This window comes from Archocentrus centrarchus, chromosome 16, assembly GCF_007364275.1.
Source record: "Archocentrus centrarchus isolate MPI-CPG fArcCen1 chromosome 16, fArcCen1, whole genome shotgun sequence".
Taxonomy (NCBI): domain Eukaryota; kingdom Metazoa; phylum Chordata; class Actinopteri; order Cichliformes; family Cichlidae; genus Archocentrus; species Archocentrus centrarchus.
The window spans coordinates 13,212,243-13,228,018 of NC_044361.1; the positions used below are offsets into that span (position 1 = coordinate 13,212,243).

The 15,776-nt window shown below is 41.2% G+C and overlaps 1 protein-coding gene across 1 annotated transcript in view; it reads right to left on the bottom strand.

Moving 5' to 3' along the window:
* The window catches only part of znf407 (zinc finger protein 407), a 151,747-nt gene that overhangs the window by 32,698 nt on the left and 103,273 nt on the right, over positions 1 to 15,776 (bottom strand). The window contains exon 9 of the mRNA XM_030748966.1: positions 10,665 to 10,843. Within this exon, the coding sequence (XP_030604826.1) occupies positions 10,665 to 10,843 (179 nt within the window). The remainder of the gene's footprint in view (positions 1 to 10,664; positions 10,844 to 15,776) is intronic.

Here is a 15,776-nt window from a genome sequence, read left to right on the forward strand (position 1 = left end):
TGTGTGTGTGTGTGTGTGTGTGTGTTTGTGCATGTAAAAGAAAATGTGCGTTTGTGTGTTTCACTGAGAGAGACATCCGTTAAGGCCTCTTATGCCTGCAGGCCCAGCTGTGACAGAACCAAGATCTATTTTCTTACACCCACAAACAGAAAGACATGCAAGAGTGTATGTGCATGCACAAAAAAAACATGTACACATAAAAATCTCTTATATGTACAAACATACACACTTGGTCCTTGGGGCGAACTATAAGATTGGAGATGAAGTTCTGTGTGAAACGGTGTGTGAGAGTCTGTGTGAGTCAAGCTGAAATTCTCTGTTAGATGTCTGATTCTAGAGAAAGACACTGACAGATGACATGTACACACACACACACACAAAAACTAACAAAAAAAATGTATACACTTTCTCAAACAACACACTTGTCTGATAGTAGTCAAACAGAGTAGAGACAACACAAAAGAGACAACAGACAGACTGGCAAACAGATAGAGAGACAGATAGCGTGGAAGAGCTCAGTTGCTGGCCCAGAGTCACATCACTCATTCAACACACACAGACACACACACACACAAGACACATCACTAAAATGGTAAAACATCATAACACACACAAACCACAAGGCACAAGCAGAAAGAGAGTCATGCAGAGACAGAGGAATAAGGGGGTCAAAAAAAATGAGCAGACAGTTATAAAGAGATATCAGTGTAGCCCGGGGAGTTAATGCACACTGTTGGATTGTGGGAGATTTTTATGAAATGGGGTGACCAATGATGTGGTGTGCGTGTGTGTGTGTGTGTATGCAGGCCTGTTTTGAAGCATAACATGTTCAAAACACTCCTCCATATGTTTTAGGTATCAAAAGTCACTGAATGTAAAAGATTTTAAAAAAAAAGGGACCCTCTTTTCTGCACTGTAGGTAGTTCGGACATCTGGCTAGGATGCCTCCTGGGTGAGGTCTTCCAGGCATGTCCTACCACCAGGAGGTCACGGGATAGACCCAGGACATGCTGGAGGTGGCTGGGGAAAGGGAGGTCTGGGCCTCTCCGCGACCCAGCCAAAGATAAGCGGAAGAAAATGGATGGTTGAATGCACTAACTTGTGTAAAATGCAACCTCTTATTGTATGCTGATGACTGTGCATTATTATTTTCTAGGAAGGATGTCAGTGAGATTTGGAACACCATCAGCAATGAATTAGAAGGCATAAACGAGCGGCTCATGGATAACACATTTTCAAAACAACTCGGTAAATCTGAGTGGATCTACGCTTGGAGCTAAGAAGTTGTTAAGAACAAAGAAGACTAATGAGTAATTAAATAAACACAAATGCTACGCTGTGGAACAACCTTCTGTATCACAACTCTGTACCAGTCGTACTATGGAAAGCAACACCACAAATGTAAGTTTATTTATACTGAGTTATCCGCACTGTTTGCCCACATACTGAGATGTGCAGGTTTTACATTGTGCCACAGAAATGTGACACACAATGTAACTTTACGCAGAAGTGCAAAGGTTGCATGAAGTGCATTTAACTTGAATTTAAATAGAGCTCTTTCAAGTTCGTAATATTCTACTAAATTCATGTGCCTTATCCTCTTTAAGGACAGCCTGTTTAAGCAGGCTTACATAAATTGTGGTTTTCTTTTCTATTTTATTGGAAATAAACAATTCACAGTGATCTCTGTAGTAATCGGGCTGAATTTTTCAAACATGATAAGAGTAATGCTTTAAACTTCACAAAGTCTGTGACAAGGTTTAGGCTTCAAGCTAGACTCCAAATAACAACAAAATTAAGTTAAGCTCAAGTTTCATATTTAGATATGATATTGAGCTTCGCATTCTGGCTCTACAGTCATAAAATATTATTACATTGACTTGGCAGACACTTTTATCCACAGCGACTTACAATGAGTAAGTAAATTAATAAAGAAAATAAACAGGTCTGATTAGCCAATTCGAGCACATCAAGAATTCTGCCGATTCCCAAACTCTCAAATAAAGTGATCCTCATCTTAACAAATTCATAACACACAGCTCTGCTATGGATACACAAAGGGTTTTCTCTCTTTCCATAATCTTCATTTCCTTTTTTTCACATGTGTCAGAAGAGATTTCATGGCCGGTGCATATGTGTGAATTTGCCACACCCCTTTTGAGTACTAATTTAGCCTTTTAGGTTTAATCTCCCCGTGAGTGGCTTTTCTCGCCCTTTAATTAGGCTATGGGGAGTCGACACCAACAGTAAACGTGCACACTTGCACTTCGAGACACACGCACAAACTAATTCTTGCTACCACACACATGTACACGCACCCACACAAATGCTAAAGAAACAGTCCTAGACTTGAGACACGCTTTGGTAAGACAGTCCTCATCAGCCCTCTGTGGGCCTCTTTCACACTCTGGCTCCCCTCAACTGCACCAGTCACCACGACAGGACAGGGGAAAAAAAAAAGAAAGGGAGAACTACAAAAGGGGAAAAAATGAGATATTCTATACTTGTGAGAGAAGAAAAAGAGGTGCTGGTGTTGAAAGCATTCATCTCTGAACTTTTTCCATTTCAGATCTATTTGTCAAGTTAAAGCTGCATTAAGCCGCATCAGATTTTGGCAGACCCAAGTGGCAGTGGGAGATAGATGTTTGAATTTCTTTTCTTTTTTTTTTAAGTTTAAAGACTTCAGTGCCAATTAATTTTCTAACAAGATTTTGGTGGTATGAGCGCTCACTGATCCATAATGATGTGGTGAAAAAAGGTCTGTGCCACAGACTGGCAAGGCACTGTCTTATGACAGGAGAAGAAAGCATTGTCACTGTTTTTGGATCAGTGTGTGGCCATCACAGCATACATAATTGGTTTCAATACGTTTGCCATAAATATTCTCAGCAAAATATTTTTTATGTTTTCTGTTTTTCTTTTTTTATCCAACAGGATTACAACAAAAACAACCACCTGAGTTTGTAGCTGATCGAGATCAGTTCCATTAAAAACATCAAGCTATCGACCTCGGTGCAAGACTGCAGACTCTAAATGTCCTTCTAGATTTTTAATTATGTGAAGTTTTTTGATGCTACACCCTCTGGCAAGGTCTACTGCAATACTACAATCCTTCCATAAGAGTTTTCATGGTACAGAAAACCCTTGCTTGGCCAGTTATATCTGTGATCACAACTTTACATAAAGGTCTATACAAACGTGTTTGAGTTCAATGCTCAAAAAAGAACCAAAAAAATCCCCCCAAAAAATAACAGCACATAGCTCAACATGGATGACACTTTGTATAGATCAAATGCTGACTGGCTGAAAAGTTGATTGGAACAGGAAAGGGAAGTTCACCACGAACAGGAGAAGTGAAAGCAAACATCAAAGATGATCAAAAACAGCGTGAGAAGCACCGACGGTGGCTGCAGTGGACGCTTTTCATTGTTTTTAACACTCGGTTGCACTTTAGCTCTTGGTATTTGCTCTCCTCTGCGGCTCACTGAAGGACCACCAACAGCATGAGAGCGGCCCCCACAGTGGTTGTTTGTGACACTGCCCCTGGTGACAGAACAGAGTCACAACATGTAGACAAGGCTGGTCAGCAAAGCTGTCCATAAAAACATAAGAAGAAGAAATCAGGTGGACCTTTGCTCTCGAGACTGTCACCCAAACCAACTTCTTCTACTCCTATATCAGCGCTGGAGACATCTGTGATTCAGGTGAAGACTGCAGTCACTCCGGAGTACCTCCAGTGACGGCATAAACAGTGATGGGCTTCTGGTGACATCACAGATGACACAACCAAAGCAGTGACCATAAACTAGGCTTAATAAGCAGCTCTACTACGAAGTCACCACCTGCATCATCTTAACACAGAAACTCTTTCTTTCACTGTTTTCCTCTTTGTTTTTTTCTTCTCTAAACAGACCGCAGATTTACACAAACAAAACCGAGCACTAAAAAGGGAACTGCAATAACAGCAGTACAGATAGTGGCTTGTTATGCTGGAAATAAGAGGCCACTTAATTGGGGTCTGATAGTCTAATAGGCAGCCCCTCTGATTACCAACTCTGCACATTGGCTTAAATTAGCCCACTGATGAGAAGCCAGGGGATTCAATTATGCTGGGGTAGAAATAAGGGGCCCTAATAGGCCACTGTATCAGGAAACATGGGACTGGGCTGGGCAAAGTGCTGATAATTGGTTGTTTAGTTGGGAAAGTTGAGCCTGTTGGTAATTAGAGACGCTGAGACGTTTGGAGAGCCACCAAAGAGACGACACAAGGAGGACAGAGAGGCGAAGGAGGAAGACAAGGGTCCTTGGCGCAGGAAAGAGGGCAAAGGTCACGGTGGAGATCTCAGAAGTGCACTTCAGCCAATGAGGGTGTAGATCAGGGAAAACATGTTATGGTACTATGGAGCAGTGTTGATTCAGTAAAGGTCAAGATGGGGCAAGCAGGACTGAAAGTAAAAATCAGCAGTCTGGCTTTATCTCTCAACATGCTCTCCTTAACAATTTCTGCTTTTCTTTCCTTTTTCTTTTAAATTTCCTTTTTTTTTTTTTAAACTAATCTTTCTCATCAATAACTACTACTTTTTGTCATTGTGCCTTGTCTCAGGCAGGTTAGCTGTTATCTGCAGCTGGATGTGTACAGTGTGTCTGAATTGAAGGAGAAGGAGGACTGAATTATGGATGAGGTTTTATAGGAGCCGGCGGCCTGTCTGGTCCCATATTCACTGTCCCATACTTGAGGAGCAGGCCTGCCTCAGAGCATCCCAACCTCATGTCACTCACACAAGGTGTCTTTGTGTGTCTGTGTGTATTTCTGCCAAAATCAAGTGTTCACATAAAAGCATATCCAAAGTCTTTTTGCAAACAGACAGCAAGTATTTTTCTACTAATTTTCTGATTAAAATGAAAAGAATTCTGTGCACAGGCGCACCCCATTTAGGGTGTCTGAACAAAATTTTACCTGCACAAATGTTTACGGCTGCCAATTTGACCAATATTCTCTTAGTGGCATGATAATACTCTCCAATAATAATTTAAACTAAAAACCTGTAGAGATTCCTACAATTTTCATTCTCTTGTCCTGCTATCACACTGTGCAAGTGTCCTACATAAACCATCTGCAACATTTTAGAATAGTGCAACATAAGCATTCACCTAAACTAACTGTGGCACTGCAACACCAGGGAGCCTACTATATCATGTGTCATCAATCTGCTTTAAACTTTCTTCCACTGACAGAACTTATTCAGAGGCTCATACGGAGGTAGATGACAATACTCTTCTAGTCAAGATTTCCCGAGTGTGAAAATTATGCCCGTGACGCCCAAAACAAAAGCAAAATTCAGAAATCATGTCACACGTGAAGCGGCCACAAACCTACTGCTTCTGTGTCTCTAAACTCAGTGGATGGAACTTGTCAGTAAAAGCTCTAAAAGGCTGAGAGAAGGCTCTGAGATTGGCACCAAGAGGACGGGAACCGAAGAAGTGAATGAAACAAAAGACCGTTTGTTGCAGCTTATGTGTGATAAATGCAGCCGGTTGGGGAAGTTTTCACGCTCATTGGAGCAGGTCATTATGCAGGAATCGCTGCTTGCTCGGCCCAGACCGGCCCTGTATTGGTTTTCTGAGATTCAACTGATGGTTGTGCTTTGCTAACCCCCACATCAGTTGCCGCTTGTCTCCTGGGGCACTGGCGGTGAGCAGCTGCTTTTCAGTTATAATATCTCAAAGAAGACAGCGTAAGGAGGGCGTGAATGTAAAGAAGACTGTATTAAACACTGATCTGCTGTTCAAAAGTGGGACGTGATTTTAATTTATATTTTTTTTTATTTAGTCAGAAAGTACCCACTGAGATCACTTCTCTTCTCATCAAGACAGATTCACATTAAAGACGCAGAAGCTTAAAGATGCTTCTACATAAAGATTCTTCAATCTTTAAGTTTATACATGCAGATTTAATAATTTTACTAACTGGCAGTGTTGTAAAAGCCAGCATACTGTGAGTACAAAACCATATATTGATTCATAATGCCACATATGGACAGCAGAAAAATTATTTGTGATGTACTTCTATAGATTATTAGTCAAAAATTCAAACTTTTCTACCTTGATTTCCTCTTTTCTTTTCTTCAATTAAATCTTTCTAAGTGTTGACTCAATATAACTAAATCAGTCTTGTGACAGCATCAGCACAGTTACTCTTTCCTGTTTTGTTTTCCTCCATAATACTGAAAAGAGTCACTTTTTTCATTAATGTCTATCATATGAATGCAACATAAGGACGGTGACACAAAGACACAAGTTTATCCCGAACGATGACGACTTGATGTCCTATCGCTGTTTTTCAAAAACCTGTGACGGACGGTGTTTTCTTCCACATATTCTCCAACATAGAAAAGTGTCACATATAACACATTGTTATTAGAAGCAGATGTTGATTTTATCACCGGTGTCTGTGGCTTCTTTCACAACGTCGACACAATGTCATATGCGCTGGGATACCAGGACGCATTTGCATGACACACACACCTGTCCTCCACAATCTAACACGCTGCTGTAACACAATAGGCAAGTAAAACTCATGAGAGTAATGTTTCATTACATGAGGAACAGAAGGTGAGAGCGAGGAAGGAGGCGCTCAGATGCATAGCTTAAGTAAAAGCCATTGAAACCCAGATTTGTTTACAGATTTGTTTAATAAGGAAAAATATATGCAAACAAATGAATTTGCCTGTGGTTATAACTGTGTATTAAGATCATCACTTACAAGGCCAGGCCTCCTCTAGCCCTCTACAGTAGCCATCCATCATGCATTATTAAGGAAAAATAGAATCTGCATAAAGCAGCAACAATGCCTTGAAGAAGTTTATTTATTTATTTTATCTTTTTAGGCACTAAGCAGCAGATCCTCAGTTGCTGTTAGCTAATTACAAAGCATTTGATCTCTATGCCCCCAGGATGTGCAATTACAACCTTGGTCGAAAATTAGGGAAATATTTCACAATTAAAAATAGTGGGATGAAGATGCTCTGACAAAGCTAATGGCGACATCTCACCTGTGTGTGTATGTGTGTGTAAAACACAGTTTTTTGGTACTGGACTAGACATGAGGCTGATTTAACAAAGCCAATGCCCGGCAAACACAGCTGACCTCGCTGGAGGGAAATAGCAAAGAAAAGAAGAGGATATACCATCTCCCAAAGCTGAGCCAGACATGCCATACTTGCAGCATTTTAACTAAAAGAAAGTTCTAGTCAAGGGGTAATTTAGCAAAGTCGCAGCACTCTGAAGTACCTGTAGCTCTAGTTCTGCTCCAGTGCTATCTATGCTGGGATCACACAGGTGTCGCCACGTCTTTCTGGCATATCTCTCTGCATATCGCACAAGGAAGACAACTGCCATTACCATTTTATTAAAAAGTGTCCTATCAGCAACATTTTCACATCACATATCTAACCTCCTTTCTTCCTTCCTTCTTTCTTCCCCTTAAATTCTAATCATCATTCCCCTCCATCACTTGCTGGGTCTAATTCCCTCTCTTCCTCGGTTTGCAAAGGACCTCTGCTTTCATCCTCGAGAAGAGCTTTAATTCGAAGTGCGACGGTGAATAAAGAAGGGGGAGAGAGAGAGTGATACGGAAAGACAGAGCAGCAGCGGAGACGTTCGGGTGTCAATCAATCCGGCACGAGGGGCTACAAGGGCCCGTGACTAGGGTGCGTTTGATCTGTGTCTTTCAAAGAGAGAACAGCGGGAAGGGCCATCACAGACGATTTGCCTCTCGCTGCTGGCCCTGGTGCCACTCTGACAGAGAGCAATCACAAGCAGGTTAATTCAACATCTACCTTCTTAATCTTTTCTTCCCCTGTCTCTTTCTTTTGGTCTCGTTCTGTCTACTTAGATGAAGAATTGTTCCTTCTGCTACCACCTCCTTTTCCCCTCTTTTGAAGGAGGGAGAGATCACAGGTGTACTTTCAGTGCCTTTTCAAATCCCCTATAGTTTGACTGCTTTGGCCAGGTAAAGTTGTTGAACTTCTACAAGGCTGTATTTATGTGTCACTATCAAACTGCAACGTTTCAACAAACTGTAATAGATTTATGATAGGAAAGTGGGATTCATAGTTTTAGGGGGGGGGTTCAGAAAACTTTGCAATAAATGATTTTTTCTGGGGTGAGAAACCATCAGATGCATTTTTAAATCTCATTCTTTTGCTGTCATTCTTTGGTTCACATCTGCGGTGTGGTGTGAGCTGAATATGAATAAAAGTGTAACGATGACATCTTGAAAATATGCCGCTTAACTTGACTGAAAGAGGAGGATGTGTTTCCTCCAGATGACTGAAAGACGACGCACATTCCAGACAAGATCTGACCTTCGCACACAACTCTGAAATCCAAAACCCACACTGTATGACGCCTGCTGAAGCACTGGCATGGACACATAGAGAGAAATGTCCTTTACTTGGCATAAATGCTGTGTTCTCATATGGCTCAGTGGGTCACTTGAAAAGAGACAAGGATATAAAATTAAACTGTGAAAAAGTCTTCTCCATCAAAGGTCAGCCGTGCATAAGGACAAACAGAGGTGAGGGGGGATTCTGGGGTGAAAGGGTAAGAAGAGACATAAAGGCATGCTTTGGTTAAAGGTGAGAGGGTACAGAGCATATTGAGGGAGGTGCGTTTAAAAGTAGTTGAAGGTAAAAGGTTGAATAGAGAGGTTAGGAGGTGGCAGTAAAGGGGCTCAAAGACATAAGTTTGTCCTTAAATTTGACAAATGGAAATCATACCAAGAATAAGTCCATTTCAGAAATTCAAAACTACAAACTTTTCAAGGACACAATCCAGATCCATTCTATTTCAATAGGCAATAAACCACAGTGTTGCCAGAAAGCAGCCATTTTTCCAGTAATGTCCCTGACTGGCCTTTCTCCCATGGTGCTCTCCTCCAACTCTACTGCCTTTATGTAAGGTCAGAGGGATAACAGGATAAAGGCTGTCTTCTCTGCTCCTCTGAAGGACAAGCACTCTGCCAATTGGATTTGGTGGCCTTCAAGGACAAAGGGAGAACACTGGGATACAAAGGAACCAATAGAGGAGGAACAAGATTTCATCTGTCACTATGGCCTGAGTGATTGGCAGGGATGGCTACAGCAGCAATCTTTGAGCACTGCCTCTTTGTGGCTGGGTGCCCTCCATCAGCACTGAATAAGAAGACTCGATCCACTGACAAAAAAGCACTCAAAGGGTCTGGAACATCAGACCTCTGTGAAATAAAAAGAGCAAGGGCAGGTGCTACAGAGGAAACCAGGTGGTTTAATTCAGCACAATGACTTCAAATGTTCATCTGCTGTTTGGTACAAATTTGTGTGTGTCCGCAGATGTTTGTGTGCACATCAACATGGCATGCATAAGTACAGAAAGGTGAGTCAGGAAGAGGATGCAGTGGATGTAGAACACACAGACTGGTGAAGAAATTAAAGGAAAAATCTGAAATTGCAAAGAGAAAGCAACGTGACAGTCACGTTAAATCAATGCGGGGTCAGAATTTCTTATCTTATCATGAAGTTAATTTGTTTTGGGTTGGATTTTTTTACATATTTGCTACAAGAACTGTTTGTTAGGGGGATCGGTCACCGCGAATCAATAGAAAGTTGTTCTGAGTGAGCACCTTTAGTCTGTGATAAATCATTTTTATCCTGATGAGGATGACCTCTCCCAGGATGACATTAACCCATTTATGGAATACAAGGGCCACTCAGTGCTATGGGCTTTGCAGTTATTGGCTATCAAGCCAGCTGAATGCCTATAGAAGACGTTGGCCCAAAACATTCTCCATCATTGTCAAAATACCGAATAACAATATCTTTTTTATAACTGGTTTTCTATCCCTATACTGAGGAGAATCAATGTCAAGTCAAACTGAAGTCTTTCTGGTGGCACTAGGAGCCTTTAAGTTGGTCTTTACGTTGGTTTTTCCTATAATTTGTCATCCATCTATATGCTCCCATCCAGGGATTGGTTGGAAGGACTCACAGATATGGATTCCAAAGATGAATAGGCTGAAATAATGCAGCAAGAAGAGTAAGATGACCTGTGATTCTTAGTATGGGTCAAGATCAGACAAAATGAATTCACTTTCCATAAAACTCAATAATGCATCTTTTTTCTTTTCTTTTTTTTTTTTTTTACCTCTTTGCTCACTTGTCTTTCACATACTTCCAGTTTGTGCCACAGGTTTTATACAAAAATGCAGGTCTCAAAGCCAGGGTTAAGAAAACCCTTGATGGACATGACAAAATCAAGGTTGTTTTCTTGGACTAGAAAGCTCTATTTTACAGATGTTCCCATATGCTTAGTGGTACCCACATGAATGCTGAATAAATAAATAACAAAAAAAAAAAAAAAACCTTTAACTTTCAGCTGAACAAATGGAGCTGCACACCATCCAAGAAGAACAAACAAGAGGAAATGTGCGCAACCCGATGAAGGCACGGCTGGAGATAAGTTTGCGGTTCAAATGACCTTGAAACACAGAAGTGTTCAGAATTTCTCAAAAGCACTGCTAGTTCTGAATGGACACTATGTTTTAAGAAACCTCTCTTTTGTTTATCAGGCACGGACATTTCGGTGAATTACAAAGACACTTTATATTTCTTTTAGCAGCACATTACCTGCATGCAAGTAGGCAAGGTCTGGGTTCTCAATATCAGAGTGATTGTCCTTCAGGTGATTGCGGAACTCCATCGGCGAGTTGGTAGCATAGCTACATTTGGGACAGTTGTACATCTTCACACCCTCGTGTTTTCCTGTATGGAGTATGTGCTTTCGGATATTCTCTGCACAGTTGGATCTATGGGAGACAAACAAAGATGGAAAAAAAAAGGACTTATTCCTTTTTAGAATTAACACACACACACACACACACACACACACACACACACACACACACACACACACACACACACACACACACACACACACACACACACACACACACACGATTGAAAAAAGAAAAAAAAAAATCAAGCTGGGCTTTGGAGCTGAGAGAGGAGCCATGTTTGGACAGGCTCTCCCAGCATTCATAGTCTAAATACATCTCTATGAAACAAGCCTACAAGCAGCACATGACTAAGACTCTTTTCATAAACCGCAAACACAACTTGTTACAGAAACAATATTTACATTTTGCAGATATGTTTGATTTTCTTTCATGCCATTATATTTTCCACCGATACTTTCTTTTTTTTACAGTTTTCCAGCTGTGTGTGTAATGGTGCTATGGACAGTGCCTGCTATGAGACTGTTGTGCATCTAGAGGCCCATTGAATGCATTACAAAGATATGTCTGAAGGCATCTGTTATTCAGTATGTATCATTTGCAGTTGTATGAAAGCTATATAGGATTAGCGGTGTACGCTGTGTGTGCTTGAGTTTGTGGGTCTCTGGGCCGGTCAGATAGGGCACAGAGCTACTGCAGGGTATAGGATGTAACTATGTCAGCCCAGAGAGTCACACACAAACCTCTGCTGATTAATGATGCTGCCTGACCTGCTCCCAGGCTCTATCTAAACCTGCCCATGGACACACACACACACACACACACACACACACACACACACACACACACACACACACATACACACACACACACACACACACACACACACACACACACACACACACACATACATAAGTGAAGCCCTGAATGATTAAGACGTATGCACATACATACATATGGAATACAGACATACAGAAAGCTCAGTTTGCGCCAAAATAAAAACAATAAATCTCTGACATTACTACACAGGTTCGAATATACAGACATGAATCCATAAACACACACAAACGCTAGCACATTTAATGCATCATGCAAGCAAGCATGTGCAGTGTAGAGCACAGTTTCACACACAATCATGCGTTGATGGATGGGGCACTCGTGCTCAGTTTGGACCTGACATTCCCGGACAGTATAATACGCAATTACTCTCCCTTATCACCTTGGCTGGGACAATAAAGCCTCACAGTACCATAGCTCACACCAGCCAAGGAGAGAATTTGTTTTCACTTTTGCAGAGACACCTCTCTCCATCATGGGGGCCACAGTCCAGCCTGGCTCCACTGCCTAAAAAAACAGAGCAGGTCCTTACTGGTGCCTGTTTATGCTGCACAAAACACATAAGCACCAGCCAGCAGTTAACAATGAGGGCTCTTCACAAAGCTGAAGACCATGTTTGGATGCAATCGGAACAAAAGAATAAATAAAACTCAGCACTGAACAGCAAATGTATTAGATACAGCTGCTCACTAATGAAAGTATCTAATCAGCTAATCACATGGCACCAAAACATGGTCAAGACAACCTGCTCAAGTTCAAACTGAGCATCAGAATGGAGAAGAAAGGTGATTTAAGTGACTCTGAACGTGGCAGAGTTGTTGATGCCAGACAGGCTGGTCTGAGTATTTCAGAAAATGGTGATCTACTGGGATTTTCCCACACAACCATCTCTAGGGTTTAAAGAGAATCGCCCATAAAGGAGAAAATATCTAGTGAGCAGCAGTTTTCTGGGGCAAAATGCTTTGTTGATGCCAGAAGTTAGAGGAGAACGGTGACACTGCTTCGAGTCGATAGGAAGGCAACAGTAACTCAAGCTCTTATTACAACCAAGGTACGTAGAAGAGCATCTCTGAATGCACAACACATTAAACCTTGAAGAAGGGCTCCCGCAGCAGAAGCTCACACTGGGTGCCACTCCTGTCACCTAAGAACAGGACTCTGAGGATACAATTTACAGAGGCTCACCAAAATTGGACAATAGAAGACTGGAAAAACATTGCCTGGTCTGATGAGTCTCAGTTTCTGCTGTGACACTTGGATGGTACAGTAGGGTGGTGATGGTGATGCAATAATATGGGGGGGGGGGGGTATTTTCTTGAACACCACAGCCTACCTGAGTATTCTTGACCATGCTTTTATGACCACAGTGTAACTATCTTCAGACGGTTGCTTCCAGCAGGATAGTGCACCATGTCACAAAGTTCACATCATCTCAAACTGGTTTCTTGAACGTGACAATGCAGTCACCAGATCTCAACCCAGTAGAACACCTTTGGGATGTGGTGATACAGGAGATTCCCCATCATGGATACACAGCCAACAAATCAGCAACAACTGTGTGATGCCATTATGTCCAAAATGGACATGAACCGAAATCTCCGAGAAATGTTTCCAGCATCTTGTTGAATCTATGCTTCAAAAGAATTAAGGCCGTTCTGAAGGTAAAACAGGGTCCAATCCAGCAAAGTGTGCCTCATAAAGTGTATACTGACTGACCTTAATTTTCTTAATTATATTTTATCCAACAAACTTGCACATATCACTGTGATTGTTTTCTTTTCAGCCATCACATGCAAAAACAATAAGAGGTTCACAGACAAATCATGGCCATCTGTTGACTTTTCTTTGGCATTCTGGAAAAAAAAAAAAAGAACTTTAAACTGTCTCATGCACTTAAATTAACACAAATGATGCTGCTAAAAAATGCATTTAATACCAAAAGTGAACTGATTTCTTATTCGAAAGCGGGAGCATAAATAGATAAAATTTGAAGCGGAGCTAAAAGGTTCTAAAGAGAGCGCGGGTGGATTCCTAGGGGGGCCATGCTATCTCTCAGATATGGTAATGGCGTAATTGTCATATTAAAACAACACAATGTGCGTTTAGGAGTCAGCAGGTGTCACAGTTAGTGAAAGCCCACACCAGCCCTCCTACTATACACTGTATTAATTAGTCCAACACTGTTTCAACTTCCTCCCCCACCCATGCACTCACCATGGGAATCAGCCATACTGATGCTCAACGGATACATCACCCCTTCTCTGCCACTTTCTGTTTCTCCCCTCTCTCTCTCTCTCCCCTTTATTTAAGCTATTTCCATATTCCTCCTCACGAAGACTGTATGGTAATGGGAGAGGTGTAATTGAGAGCCGCTTCGTTAGAGGAGATTTAAATGTGTTTCTTTGTGTGTGTTAAGAGTTGGGAGGGAGTGTATTTGGATCATTGGTGCTATTTGGATCTTATTCTGCCAGGGAGGCCCAGTTATCATCATTAATGCCTTTCCCTCCTCCTTCGTCTCTCCCTTCACTTTACAAGGTCGCAAACCTTCCTGCCACTGACAGCAAACGTGTCATCCTCAAAGCCGCTATTGCCTTGAATTGAAACAGTACTATAACAGGTAGATTGAAGAATGAATGGTGAGGCATTCAATAAACAAAAATAGCCCCAGAGTCATGGCAACATGGCAGGATTCAGAGGCGACATATCAATTAGACCACTGTGACTTTAATGAGAAAAAAAAAAGAAAGAAAAAAAAATCCTCCTCTTTGTGAACGATAAAAACGATTCCTTAAAACTAAAGTAAAGACGTTTTTGCAGCTTGCATAAACAGCTGTAGACATCATTAATTGACAGCCCAGGACTCCCAGTGCAATATCATTAGAATATTTTTAACACTATTCCCCAACTATAATTATCCACCTCTATTATCTATCTCTGTCTGAATGGTAGATGAGTGGCATTTGATAGATCATTTACTCCCTGCTCATTTACATGCATTTGAGGAGCAGCCTTGATGGGGATAATACTGTATTAAGTGAGAAACATAGCTGCCATTTAACATGGATAATATAATACTGCAAATCAGATCTATGGTATATCCAGAAAACAGATATATTTTCTTTGGGCAAGAGCTGTCAGTCTTATAGCTGCTTCTCTCATCTCAACCCTAAATATTTCTTTACAGCTGCATCATATTTATTTCATAAAGGTCAAACGTGCCAACTCATCGAGGAGCTCCTTATCATGGTCAGGCCACAAGAGACGTCACGGTTTTAAACATGCATTCAGAGTGTAAAAGCCAGGCAAAGACAGGGCCCCTCACGGCATTCAATTCCTCATCCTCACATTAGCAAGCCCAGCAGGGCATTTCCACAACCCCCCCCCCCCCCCCCCCCACCTTTCTCCTTCCCCTCAGGACCTCTCTGAACCCTTGGGCCCACCAAAATGTTAATTGGGCTTCTAATTTACTGTTTCATTTGCTACTATCTGTAACGATCATTATGTATCAGTGAAAGATCAATCAGGCCAGGAACATTTGGCTAGCATCTTTCCCATAGTGGCATTAATTCAGTGGGGTGGTTTAAATATGAGACAAAATTTAAACAAACATAAAACACAGGCCAGTGTTCTCAAACTGAGAATTGTATAAAATCTATTCCTTACCAGACCTAATGAGAAATCCACATTGGCAAGATTTTGATCATACTGGACAAACATATACAAAATAGCAACTTCTTTATTTTATAATGTTGTGGCATTCTGGTTCAAACACCAAAATGTCTTCAAAGTGTAAAATTAAAAGCAATAAGACTGTGAAACTGTGCTCAGGCCCCTAACATCAAAATGCATGACAGTGATGGAAATTTACAAACTTTTAGAAGCATTTTGTTCATAAACAAATGTTTCATCTGATGATGATACTAAACAGAGTCAGGAGAACAACAAGGTCGTCACACTCAATGCTAGAAAGTACCTAACAACAACAACAGCAGCAAGGACAATCTCATTGTTTCACTCTGAAAAAATATCGGGAAAAAATCTGTAGGAGTGAAATACAAAGTTGAGCCAATCAATCAAGAAGACAAATTTCACAAGATATGTTAAAATATTTGATTTTCCCGGGAGTGCCACAGTTAAAAATCGAGAATCACCAAATCTCAGTAAGATT